The sequence below is a fragment of the Panthera tigris genome, chromosome C2 (genome assembly GCF_018350195.1).
Source record: "Panthera tigris isolate Pti1 chromosome C2, P.tigris_Pti1_mat1.1, whole genome shotgun sequence".
Taxonomy (NCBI): domain Eukaryota; kingdom Metazoa; phylum Chordata; class Mammalia; order Carnivora; family Felidae; genus Panthera; species Panthera tigris.
Genome location: NC_056668.1, coordinates 153,339,239 through 153,353,108, shown reverse-complemented (window position 1 = coordinate 153,353,108; position 13,870 = coordinate 153,339,239). Strand labels below are relative to the sequence as shown.

The 13,870-nt window shown below is 49.6% G+C and overlaps 1 protein-coding gene across 1 annotated transcript in view; it reads left to right on the top strand.

Moving 5' to 3' along the window:
- Positions 1 to 13,870, top strand: part of ARPP21 (cAMP regulated phosphoprotein 21) — a 154,577-nt gene that overhangs the window by 88,793 nt on the left and 51,914 nt on the right. Inside the window, exons 16-19 of the mRNA XM_042999106.1 lie at positions 5,995 to 6,176; positions 7,296 to 7,400; positions 8,353 to 8,613; positions 12,602 to 12,728. Coding sequence (XP_042855040.1) covers positions 5,995 to 6,176; positions 7,296 to 7,400; positions 8,353 to 8,613; positions 12,602 to 12,728 — 675 coding nt within the window. The remainder of the gene's footprint in view (positions 1 to 5,994; positions 6,177 to 7,295; positions 7,401 to 8,352; positions 8,614 to 12,601; positions 12,729 to 13,870) is intronic.

The window sequence follows — 13,870 nt, the reverse complement described above, 5'->3', positions numbered from 1 at the left end:
TCCCTTCACTTTTAATTGAGACGGAGGGCTTGCAGACAAGAACACACAGAAGCATTAGTTTTGAGTCATTTGTTTTAAGCAGGATTGCTGTGCCTTGTTTGTTTTAAGCAAAAAAGCTCAACAGAATTATTTTTTAGGGTGTAATGAAGAAATATTACTTGTGATGATATAATGGTCGAGCTGTGTTTTGTGTATATCATCCTCTATAATCTTGCTTCTAGAAAAAGAAATAAAGTGCTTTCTGGGGCCAGCTTCCAATTCTGATTCCTTGGATCCAGTCATTTAGAGCTGTCGCCAAAATATCTCCTTTGAAAAAGGATCTTAAGTGAGGAAAAGGATCTAATAACACCGTTAAACAGTTTCTCCATAAACACGTCCCTGACCCGACAGGTACTAGACATTAAAATATCCCCAAGACCAGGAAGAAAATGTGTTAATATCTCGTATACGATGGTTGGGTGATGGGATGTAAGGTGTATCTTTATGTGCGGTGTGTATATGGGTGCACGTCTGTCTGTCTGTCTCCCCCCCCGTCTATTCGGTCTCATGTGACCTACAACTGAAACCGGAAATTTGCCTCCTGGGGGCTGGAACTCCTCTTTCCGTGTCATTGCTGTGGACCCCTGAAGTCCACACCTCTCGCCCTTCCCTAAATACCCTTCTGTCCAATACATGGTAGAAATTCTTTGGGACTAGCAACCAACAGCATGTGACTACTTTGCTACTTGCGTGGATAGTCCTTGGATTCATTGCCTCGTCACCAGTACATTTATAAGCTCCTTACGGGAAAGGGCCATCCTTGGCCACTTTTTTTTTTTTTTTACATCACTAGAGTAGATAACAAAGTAGGCGGTGTGCTTACGCACAGATGCTCAATAATTGCGTCGTGTCGAAATAATGTCCCATGATATACCCATGCTGCACTGATGTGGATAGTAGGACAGGTCTTTTTTTTATTTGAGAATGTGGCTCTTGGATAAAACGAAGATAGCTGGATTTTGCGGATTTTTTTTAAATGTTTGTATTTATTGGGGCAGTGAGCGAGGGAGAGAGAACCCCACGCTGTCAGCACACCGCTGGATGGGGCCGGGGGGGGGGCTCGAAACCAAGAACCATGAGATCCCGACCTGAGCCGACATCAAGAGTTGGGCGCTTAACCGACTGAGCCACCCTGGTGCCCCAAAGTACGTCTTTAATTTTTTTGGAAGTTTGAGGCTAGTTGCCACATAACGCTGCATTAGTTTACGCGGTGATGTGATTCAGCTGCCCCATGTGTTATGCTCTGCTCGCCACAAGCGTTGGCCACCATGCGTCCTCATCCGGCACCATTACAGCATCGTTGACCGCATTCTCTAGGCGGCGCCTTTCTTCCCCATGATTCTTTCATTCCAAGGCCGGGAGCCGGTACCTCCCACGTCCCCTCACCCGTTTTGCCCATCTCCTCTTCCCCCCTCCCTCTGGCCGCCACCGGTTTCGCTCTCTGTGCTGATAGGTCTGACTCCGCTTTTTGGTGACCTGTTTAAAGTCCTCTGTCTTCGGCAGGCGTAAGACGAGCAATAGTGGCGAGACACTCAGGTGCCTGCCAGTCACTCCTAACAAACGAAACAGGACGAATCTTCCCGTGTCAGCACCGCTGACCGGGCTCATCCCAAGTACCGCGTATTTGGCAGCCCAATAGCAAAGCCACCCACACTCCTTTCGGAGAGGTTGAGCGGAAAGCTCATCTTTGTCCGGCCGCTTGCTTTCAGTTCAGAGCTACCCGGAGATGCCAACGGGCATTAACATCCCCCAAGCAAGCGTTAATGCCCTCGGATGGTGTTTTACCATTTTGCTTTGCTTTCATCTCGTGCAAATGCACGCGCGTGTGAGGTGCGGGCCTGCCATTGGCTGGGACTTCGCTGTGAGCAGCCTTTTAGGGCTCATGGCTTTCCAGTGCCCCTGATGGGCTCCCATAACACCATACTTCGTGTTTCTCACAGGATTTCTGGCACCTGTTTATCCGAATTGCTTCCACCTCCTTCTGAAACGCACCGAGACCTTTTCGTCTGCCGTCTGTAAATGTATCTTTGCAACATCTGAGTTAACCCTCGCCCGTCCATAACCAGCAGCATCTCTGTAATTGGATCCGCCACCTTCTAAGGACTAGGAAAGGAAACTTTTTTTTTTTTTTTATGCCCTCTCCATCTCTTTGAATAAAAACCCTCCTGCCAAGTACATGGCAGAAATGTGCTTGTGTTAGAAACTAAGAGCGTTGGATTACTTGGCTTCGAGTGCGAATTGCCCTTGGGTTCCTTTCCTCATTACCAGCGTATTTATAAGCTCTTTGTGGGGAGGGATGAGACTCAAGTTTTTGTGTTTGTTTTTGTCTGGCGTCCCTGGAATGGATAACGTGGTCCGAGTTCTCGTGCAGGTGCTCAATAATTTTATACGAATAAGATAGCATCTCCTGCACATCATTCATGATGACGTGGGGAGTAGAGAACTTTTCCACCTAAGGGGCACACAGCTGGGCGGGGGGGGCTCGAAACCAAGAACCAAGAACCTTTGTAGTTGAGGGCAATGAGCGCTCGGCCCTGGCCCAGCTCCCGGCACCCCGGCTTACCTCTGCCCCCTGCACCCTTTACCTGTGCCAGCGCACCTGCCAGGGCCTGCCGGGTATGCTTCGGCAGTTTCTGACATGAAAATCTCTTCTAAGCTGGCTAGTCCTAGGGCCAACTAGTCTTTCTGGCCCCTTTGGTCCTCAGCAGCTGTCATTCAAACTAATTGCCTGTATTCAGCTGTAATTGCATCTGGATTGGCAGGAAAGGCAGAATCTAGGGAGGCGACTGTTGCCTGACTTGAAAACCAACAGTCACCTGTCCTAGCTCTCTCGGGAAATTGTTTTTGTTCTCTTCCTGGCATACATCTTGCCGGTTTCCTTTCCTCACTTCTTTCCACCCCTCCTTAGTGAGCCTAATAGCGGCCTTTTATGCCGTCTTCTCTTCTAGAAGAGCCTGCTACCTCTCTCTACCCCAGGGATCTCTTAGTACTCTTCATATGCAATTATTTGGAGGCATTTCTTTTGTCCGGTTCATAGCACATTAATACTATTTCACACAGAGGATCTAAAATGTATCAAAAAGGACATCTGAATAATTTGCAGTTATGTTTTTCACCCTCATTATGGTCCGTTTTTCATGCTACCTTACTTCTCACTGGGGTAATATTGGAAGTTGTAGAAAACATAGTAAAGATTGTTTTCTTTTTACTTTCCATCTGTGCGTGCGTGTGTGTGTGCATAGAATGAGACTTACTTGTTTTTTTTCTTTTTTAGAGAGGGAGGGTAGGGGTAGAGAGAGGGAAAGAGAGAGAGAATCGGGCTCAGCGTGGAAGCATGGAGACCGACACAGGGCTTGATCCTGTGATCCTGGGATCACGACCTGAGCTGAAATAAAAAGTCAGACGCTTAACCGACTGAGCCACCCAGGCGCCCCAGAATGAGACTGAGTTTGAAATGACTTCTGATGAAGTTATTGTGAACATTTTTTTCAACACTAGGTCTCTAAAATTTTCCTCTCATCTTTTTACAATTCCAAAAAGGGGAGGGGGCTAAGAATTCGAACACTAAATAGGCTGATAGATTTTTGGAAATTGAACTTTTTTTTTCATTCTTCCCCCAGTTGCTGCTTTCGGGGAGGAAAAATGGGTTGCAGATTGTAAGAAAAGAAGGAAGTTATTTCTGAAAAAAAGAAAATAGGACTTAAAACAATGAAATGGAGCTAAAATTAAATGGCAGTGATAGGAAAACAGGTACCCAGGAAGAACATTAATATTTTAAATACCTCTAAATTGAGTCATTGTTCTGTGCCTCTAATTCTGGCACATTTGCTTTTCCATCACAGCACATGGTGAATGGTTATGAAACTGTTGTCAGAACTTTTCTGGCGGGTACGTTCATGAATATGCAGCGTGGAAAGGCCATGTCTCTCTCTCTCTCTCTCTCTCTCTCTCTCTCACACACACACACACACACACACACACACACACACACACACACACACCAGTATATCTGGGCTGAAATTGTGGGCTAGTGATGGGGACCACTAATCTCCCCTTCCAGTTCCCTGCCGGGCTGAAGTCAAGTCTTTGGCTCCACCTACAACCCCAGCCTCGGCCTTCCAGCCCTACTCCAGAATATTTTCTCGCTGTAATTTATAAAATGCACACACCAGGCGTGTGGCCTTGGTAGGTGTTTGAGTATAGGAACACCTGTGTGAACACTGCCAGGAAGGAGACGCAGAACACGTCTAGTCTCCTGGCGGGCTCCCTCCTGCCCCCATTAGAGGTCCCACCATTCACGCTCCCATTACCGTTAAGTGTTGTCTGACCTTGAATGTATTTGAAATGCAGTTGTGGATTTCCATAGTTGCTACCCTTCGGGGCCTGGTTTCTTTTACTTACCTTACATTAGCTAATTAGCTCCCATTTTATAACAGTCTGTTCTTGTTGAATACCGCGCACTGGGTTTGTTTTATTTGTTTGTTTGTTTGTTTGTTTGTTTTGGGGTTTTTTTTTCACTAGAATTCAGCTTCTGTATGTTCACCCTCTGACCTGTTCTACTTTGTTGCTAACTTTCCTCACACCACTGATGACCTTTGGTTGTTTTTCATGTATATTGTTAATGAAAAAGGCTGCCTTCGTCAGCTGTCACAAGCTGCCTGCACTGGACAAGAGTGCTCTTGGGGGCCCCACTTACCAGAACCACGTAGGGGGAGGCTTGAGACGCTGTGCTTGTGAAACTGCTTCTGACATCTCAAATGCGAAGCCGGATATTCTGATTCTTCTCGGTCTTTATCTGCCAGTCCTGAGCGTGATCCCACCTTGAAACACAGCCCCCACCCCTCCTGCCTTCTCACGCATTAAGGAATTTTCAGGCACTATTGGACGTTTTTCATCGTATCTCACTGTAGCCTGGACACGTGACGTAAACGGGGATAATCCACTCAAGTTATTTGGCGCAATGGGAAGACTTTGGAGTCATTCTGACCGGGGCCGTTTCCTGGCCCTCACTTCCGGAATGAGTTGCATGGTCCATCTGAGCCCTAGTTTTTCTGTGTCTAAGGTGGAATGAGATCACGTGAGCTCACTGGAGTTGCTGAGCTCATGTGTGTGAGCCTGTCCCTGTGCCTGCCACACTGGCACCTGATTGGTTCTCTCCTCCACCTTCCTTTTCCTCCTCTTCTGTCTGCTGCTTTTTCCCCGCCTCCCCTCTTCCGTCCTCCTTCCCCATAACCTTTCCAGTGGGCCCCCGTTGCCTCTTCTGCGACCTGGGGAGATGACACTTTCCTTCCTGCCAGAGTCCGGCTGAGGGTCCCGCGCCCCTATTTTGTCAACCATAAAACCCTCCTCAAACAGTCGTAATAATCATAGTGCGCCACGCCGTTATTTCCAAGGGCAAAATCACGTGCGTTCGCTCCGCTGTTACGCGATGATGCTGTGATGCTCTTGTTACGCGTCACCTTTCGAGCCTAAGCCCCTGCATTGTCCGTGTTGCTTCTGTTCAGAGAAGTGAGTCTGTGGCTGGCGTGTGCCCTCGTGTGTACGTATCCGTAGAACTGATCACGGTTCTGAGTTGGCGGCAGGGTGAGGGGAAGCGAAACACGTGTGACCCAGTGTAGCTGGAGCTGGGTCAACGGAAAGCAGCCTTGTCTCTCAGCGTGTGCCTCTCAGTGTGTGCGTCTGCACCCAGATGCGCTTAGCGTTAGCAAATCTCCCTGAAGGCGGTGGATTTATTTGTTGCTTCTCAAATTGCTCCGGGCTTAACTCCGTTAGCTAGCTTAACCGGATAGGTCGTCAACAGGGAAGTCTTCACGCCCGTGAAGGTTCTGGTGTCCTGGATGTCCACTGCCCTGCCCCTTTACCTTACGTTCCTTTTGGGGTCTCTTCTCACACGGCTCTTCCTGCTAAAGGACTGTCTGAGGAGCTCATCTGAACCAAACGGTGATTCCGTTGCAGGCCAGCCCTTTGTGAATCCCGACGGGACCCCTGCCATATACAACCCCCCCAGCAGCCAGCAGCCCCTGCGAGGCACCATGATGGGGCAGTCCCAGCAGCCGCCACAGCAGCAGCCCTCTCCTCAGCCACAGCAGCAGGTGCAGCCACCCCAGCCACACTTGGCGGGCCCGCTGGTCACTCAGGTAGGAGCTGGCGGGAAGGCGGGGAGGGGGAGTGTTCCAGGACAAAGGTGCACAGTCCTCAGAGCAGCAAGCGGTGCCTCGGGAAGAGGGGATATTTGCCACTGGGCTCACCTCCACCCACTGGTAAACAAAACCAGCCTAGAGCCCTTGACGGCCCGTTGACAAGATTTCATCTGGATCCTTCAGTTTCGATAGACGTGAACGCCCCAGCCAGTGATCTGCTTAGCGAGCACACTGCCAAGTTCTTTCTTAGGTCTGGATGCTGTTTTTTCTGCATCAAGGAGCCCGTCTTGGAGGCTGAACTCATAACTTCAACCAGGCCTTTGTGTCGCCTGGCTCATTCATTCCCAACACAGGCCGCGGGCTCATGGCCGCAAAGGGATCGTACTGAACACTTTATCAATGGCAAGAACAGAAATCAGTTCGTTCGGGGGTAGCCCGGCTGTTCGTTGAGAGATGTGGAGGAGCCCTCCTTTCGGAGGGCACCACGTGGAAGTGTCCACAGAAAACTGTAGCGTCCCAAGTAGGTTTCCAGAGTGAACCTCGTTTGTATTTTTCTGAAAACCCTTACTTTTTAGTCCTTGGGCAGTATTGTTAGACCCATTAGAGTCAGCTAACCACAGCGACATGAAATATATTTCAGTAACTTCTTTTATTTTCATATTCTTAACGTTTATATTTGGGGGAGAGAGGGAGAGAGAGAGAGAGAGCGAGTGGGGGAGGAGCAGAGAGAGAGGGAGACACAGAATCCGAAGCAGGCTCCAGGCTCCGAGCTGTCAGCACAGAGCCCGACGCCCGGCTCGAACTCATGAAACGTCAGATCATGACCTGAGCCAAAGTCAGACACTTCATTAACCGAGAATGAGCCACCCAGGCGCCGCCATATCGCAGTAACTTCTTAAAGGAGTGTTCACTCTGTGCAAACATGCCTCCTGCGAGGCTGGCTGGCTGGGGTCTGCATGGCTTTGACCTTCCGTTGGTGGCTGGCTCCCCTCTCGGGGGTGCGCCGAGCCAAGAGGACCCATAGGGATGTGGTGGGCTTCCGGTGAGGCAGCCTTCCTGTGGGATTGCTGCCCCCCGTGCTTCCCTGTTACCTGATCAGCTTTCTCTTTCCTCCAGTCGGTGCAGGGGCTACAGGCTTCCTCTCAGTCAGTGCAATACCCAGCGGTCTCTTTTCCTCCCCAGCATCTCCTGCCTGTGTCTCCAACGCAGCAGTTCCCCATGGTACTGTATGACATGCTTGTGACCTTGTCCCCGGGAGCGCATGTTGGCTGGTTTTACTCCTGTCCTGTGCGGGGCTGGCTGACGCTGGGTGGGTGCCCCGGGCTGACCGTGAGGGGGCATACGTGAGTGTCTCATTCCAGAGCACTGCAGCCCGTCTCCAAAATAACGGTTTCCCTTCTGTCATCGGTCCCGTGGTTGCTGCTTCCGCGATCGGGTACCCTGCCGAGACTTTACCTACCAGCTGAGCAGGAATGAAATGCCCTTAGAGTTGGAAGTCAGCAACAGAGAGACCCATGAACTTGGCGCGAGGGTTTGGGAAACTGCTTAAAGTCAGTTGACGTGGTCACCAGCGTCACCCTGTGCTCCTGATGTGGGGGTTCTCCTAGCTCCCCAATCCCCCATTCTCCCTTCCTTTCCCATCAGTGGACTAGGTCCTTTTGGACAAGAGGAAATGAGCATGTCCCCTAAATTTCAAGCGAGGCAGGTGAACCATACTCCCCAGTATGCCAAGGAAATCCCACCCGTGCTGGCTGGCTGCATCTCTGCGGTAGCCACGTGTGATGGTGACTACAAGGTCCTTCTGCCTCTCTACAGAAGGCAGAGGCTGTGATGACTCCCAGGGAGACCAGCTGACCCCTCAGGACAAGCCCTCCCTGTCTCAGCACTACCCTGAGGAGCCTGAGCCCTCAGTGAAAAGATAATGATTTGTTTCCATTGAAAGGGGGAGATTTGGTCAAATTGTTTACCGTCTCCGATCCACCAGATGATTAAAATCTGTTCCCCCTTGCTATGTCCTCTTGTTGTTCTGGACAGAGAATTCCTTTCTGGTAGCGTTTCCAATTTGTACGCCCTGCCCGTCCCGCGGCGACAAGCATGTGGCCCGTGTCTGCCTCTGTGTGCCTCTCCCCTTACTAAGCTGATCTTGCTAATTTCCTGTTTTGCTTCCGCGCAGAGAGACGATGTGGCGACGCAGTTCACCCAGATGAACCTGAGCCGGCAATCCTCGGGAGAGACTCCTGAGCCCCCATCTGGTCCTGTCTACCCAGCGTCCCTCATGCCACAGCCAGCCCAACAGCCAAGCTACGTCATTGCCTCCACAGGCCAGCAGCTCCCTGCTGGGGGGTTCTCGGGCTCTGGACCTTCCATGTCCCAGCAGGTCCTCCAGGCCCCTCCCTCGCCACAGGGATTTGTGCAACAGCCTCCACCTGCACAGGTCAGTGTGTGTTTGTTTTCTCTCACACCTGCGACCTACAGTTGATTCGTTGGGTATGTTGATCTCTGTCTTTCCGTGTAGAATTTCCCCAGGTTTTTCCCCAGGTCAACCTGTCTTGCTCTTTCTGGTCCGTACTGAGATTCCCCACCTGCAGAAGCCGGTCTGTCCTGTTCGGCAGCTGGGCAAAGCCTTGGGGCTCAGAAAGTGAGTTTGACGAAACTGACCCGACTGCCCCCGTGATGCACTGGGGGCGTGTCCCATTTTCCAGGCTTCTGGTACAGGAGCCACAGGAAAGCATTCCCTGCCCTGCAACGTCCTTCCTGTTCACCGGATTGCCCAGAAAGGGAAAAAAAGGCAGGCAAAAGAGAGCCTACTCCTGGGGGACTTTCGACTCTCCCCTTCTGCTGCTCTGGAAATGTGTTCTTTCCTCAAGCATTCTCTGGAGCTAATCTGGTGCTCCAGGCAGGAGCCCCTCTATGAATATAAAGGAGGAAGATGAAGCGGAGGTCCACTGTCCTTTCCTTTCCCTGGGGTGGGGGGGGAGCCAGGCTCCTGTGTGCTCTCACAGGTAGTCATTAATCATATTTAATTGACTCGAGCATGTAAGACACCACAGATCACTGATTTTTACTGTCTTCCCCAAGACTGATTATCTGTTACTGTTCACCAGCAAACATCTCTGGTGTTCTCCCGGGGATCCCTTTGCAGAATATTGCAAGTGATTACTGTCAAGATGTAAAATGCACAGAGGCGTTTTCTGGTCCATTTTCAAGGCACACGTATCCCAAGCAAATTCCATCCTAATTAAGAAATATTGCATTGGATGAGCTGTTTAAAGTACGCTGTCACCTTCGTATTATTTGTTGCGCTGCCTTAACATCTTGAGTAAATTATTTTCTTTTCGAGCCGTGCGAAACCCTTCACCATGAAACGGTCTTCATTCAGTTGTTCATTTTATTTGGAATGATTAATTAATAGTTCGTCTTCAGTCGCCTTCTCTGAAATATCTCTTCACCAGTAGGACTTGAGGGGCTGTGAAAAAATAATTTTAAGCTACCGGAAGAAGGGCCTCATTCATATATTAATTATTTTAGCAATAAATTAAATACTTTACATTTAATTAATGGGAAAAATAGTGTAGCTCTTTTATCCTAAGTAGCATCTAAGTGTCCTTACCCATTTCTGCTATCAAGGAGAAGAGCTGGCAGAATGTTTAATTGAAGACTTTTTTTTAAGATGGGAAAAAAAAAAAACAAAACATCTTCCTTGATGAATGAATTTCAGCATTCGTGCTCTGCAGGAGCAAAGACAACCCAGAACCCCTGGTGTGTTTGCAACAGAAACACTTTCATCCTTTCTTTAGAAGATTTGGGAATAGAAATGGACGGGAGAGAGGGGGGAAGAGATTTTTAAATATGGCTGCTTTTTTTTTTTTTTCTCATTTCTTTCTTTCCTCTCCTAATCTACTGATATTTTTGGTTCTCCGTGATTTCACACAGTTGTCTGAAAATATATTTTCTCCTTTGGGGGGCCGTCCTTACCTTTTTCTCCCTTCCAACCTTCCATCTGGATCCTCTGGTGATTCCTCTTAGCCCCGCTCTGCTTCCTTCTTCCATGAGAGAGGCTTAGGATGAGCCAAGTGCCCATGTCCCGTGGGTGTGACATGATAGGGAGCTAAAACTCCTAAGAGCTGGCCAGTGCCCTGCCTGGGAGAGGTACTGGATGGAGGTGACCAGATCTCTAGCACAGCCCTTCAGGGTATCAGAGAAGATAGGATGAGAGAAGAAGAAGAAGAAGAAGAAAAAGCAGAAGGAGAAGGAGAAGGAGAAGCAGAAGGAGAAGGAGAAGGAGAAAGAAGGAGAAGGAGAAAGAAGGAGAAGGAGAAAGAAGGAGAAGGAGAAGGAGAAAACAGAACAGCTTAGCACTAAAACTTGAGGCTCTCCTTCAAGAGGTTACACTTTCATCCAAACCATTAGGGTGCAGCAGGAAATTGTCAAGTGTTTGAACTCTGTCCCTCATCCCTGAAGGTATTTTCATGTTTCATATTGAATGTGAGAGAAGAGACCAAGGACTGGGTAATATATTTATGAGCTCAAATTGAATCAAATCAGAGTTTCCTAAAGGAACAAACTGTTATTCTTCCTAAAGGACCTATAAATAAATATAAGACTCGTAATATGGAATAAATTCCATAATAGCTGTTCTTATTCTTAATATTAGGAGGCATCTGATATACAATGGTGGTAATCTTGAAGAGCACCGTGATGTACCAGAGCATAACTAAAACCTGTTATTACTCTAGGATTATTTGGAATGTTATTGTTATAAATTGCCTCACAAAGAAAGGGAGAAGTAGGGAGAAAACAATCACTGTACACAAAATGTACAATCAGTTAGTTGCCGCATAGTGACCCGTGTTCACTGGAAACTCGTTCGGTCTCTTACCCTTGGATATCCATAGAGCCAGTCCGAATGAGAATTCCTAACAATGCCACCAGATTGTAGAACCACGGTGCAACGTGAACGGAGTTATCTTTTGTTCCTACTTTATGCTAAGGCAAGGAAACATGATATATGTGTTTCAGGAGCAAGATTGAAGTAAAAAAGCGTTTCCTCTTTGACTTGAACACATCAGAAAATGACATATCCGTTAAAAACCACAGCTCTCAAACAGCTGGCTTGTAAGTTTACTCTGTGCACGTGACACTTGAAGGCCGTGTCCGGGCGTGCCTCTCTTTACACTGTAAAGAAGCTGATAGAAGAATGTTCAGAAGCCTGGAGATGAAAAAAAAAATATTTAGGGTTCGTGAGAAAACAGCTTTAATATAAATGACCTGAGGCAAGCAAGGAAGCCTTTCCAAATCAAGAGACATTTGATTGGAAGCTTATTGGAAATAATTAGAACATTTTCAGCCATTCCTGGTCGTTAGGAAGGGACATTGTTCCTGTTTTCAGATAGAACAGAAATTCGTGTGGATGCCGGCTTCGTGCCGATCACTCTGCTTTGATAGACTTGACCGTATTTGCCACGCCATCCAGTGCTTCTTTCGGGCTGGAGACGAGCAGTTTTCATGTCTCACCTGTGTTTCCATTGGAAAAAATAACCCAAGTTAGATATAATATTTTTTGAAGTTTTATTTATTTATTTGTTCATTCATTCATTCATTTTGGGAGAGGGAGTGAGCATGAGCAGGGGAGGGGGAGAGAGAGAGAGAATCCCAAGCCAGGCTGTGCACCGTCCGTGCAGATCACGACCTGAGCCGCAATCAGGAGTCGGGAGCTTAACTGACTGAGCCACCCAGGCACCCCTCAAGTTAGATTATTTAATATTTAGAACTACCATGAACTTTCTGTTGTCGTGGATGACTGTTTCGTTCACTCTTCTTTTCAGTTTGAAAACACAAAATGCAGTGTTTTGAGACAATATCCACCGTGTTGCCCAGGACTAGGTCAGCAGTTAGAGCGGGACTCAGCAGGGACGGCTCAGCTCTGCGACCTATGGGGGCGGCTTGGCCGAGGCTGGAACATCCAAGATGGCCTCGCTCACTTGCTCAGAACATTGATGCCGCCTGGCCGCCGGGGCACCTCTCTTCTCCTCATGGCCTCTTTCTCCAGCAGAATAGCCTGGACTTCCTTTCCTGGTGGCTGGATGCCCCTCCCGTGTGAGCAGAAGCTTCCAGTCTTCTCAAGCATCAGGAGTCGCCATTTCTGCCTCACGGCGTTGGTCAAAGCGCCTCACACAGCCAGCCCAGACTCGGGCTTGGGGACTAGATGTCCCATCTTCGCGAGAAGAGTAGCGGGCACCCCGCATGCAGCCCAGGAGGAAGTGTTTGGTGGCCATCTGTACAATCGACTGTGATCAGGCCGTGTCCTAGGATGACCGTAGATTTTACATCCAGAAGGGTTACTTCCCGTACGGTTCTCGTCCGCTGCGGGTTTTCTCTACGTACGGTTCTCATCCCCGGTGGTTTTTCTCTTTCTTCCGCAGATGCCCGTCTATTATTACCCATCCGGTCAGTACCCTACCTCAGCCACACAGCAGTACCGGCCCCTGGCCTCCGTTCAGTACGGTGCTCAGAGGGGTCAGCAGATACCGCAGGCCGCACAGCAAGCAGGTACGTGGCCTCTCGTTTCCCGCCTCCTCCCCTAACCTAGCGATGCCTGCACGTAAATCTCTCGGCCGCCCTCTTCGGACGAGTGTCCACGCTTGGCAGTTTCAATCCCCTCGTGTCCCTCACCCGGAGAAGATAACGGGGCGTCGGAGGAACTCTGGGAAAGTCACGGGCACGAGAAGGTGAAGCCCACGTCACGCCGGCGCCCCAGACACGCATGCTGAGCGCCGTCTCCACAAGTTCTTTGTGGACCTTCTTGGTTTCTTTCAAAGCAAGAGTGCCAACCACGTCCTTAGCTTCCTAGTTCGTGCCTTTCCTTGCTTTCTTTTTTTTTTTTTTTTTTTTTTTTTGGTCCTTTTCGACTCGAAGACAATCCTTCCGCTGTTCCTAGGGCCAGGGGGACGACATTAGCTGGTTTCTCTACCTTCCTCCAAAGTACCGTCTGTAGAAGGCGGCCCCGGACCTCGCAGCCCGTGTCACCCGATGGAAGCGACTCCGTGCGTGGCTCGCTTTCTCGAGGGCCACCTGCCTCCCGCCCAGAGCTCGGCAGCCGCTGTGCAGTGGGAAGGGGGGCCGATACACTGTACGAGAGTGAGTAGCAGGTCTCACAGTGAACCGGTCTCTTTCCCTACTGTGTCACACTCCTGATGGCGTGCCGGTGCCCAGACAGCAGCAGGAACCCAGCAGGGCTGAGTGGCTCGTACTGGGGACGGGCTGGGGTCCTTCCTGCTGGCCGCTCTGCGGGGGACGCCGCTCATTGCCACGCCGAAGACCACCTGCCCGGGGGACTCTGCCTGCCGTAAGTAGGTCGTGCCAGGGCGCGGGCTCCCGCTGCCGCTCCTGATCGGCTGTCCCGCCGTGCGACGTCTGTGCTCAGTAGAAGGCTGTGCACATGTGATATGTACATATACGTGCGTGTGGTATGTGCGGGACGTGGACGGTTTTTGTACGCTGGTGAAAAGGAACGCCCTTGCCAAGGATTAACGCCAAGAACGGGCACGCTGAGACTATGAACGCGGACATGACGAGCGTCTTGTCAGATTGGAGAAAGAATTCAGTCCCTCTGTATCGGAGCGAGCGATACGTTCTCTGATTTGTCTCGTGGCCTATTTAACGTCCGTGGGAGAAGAGTTAGGGAAACGTAT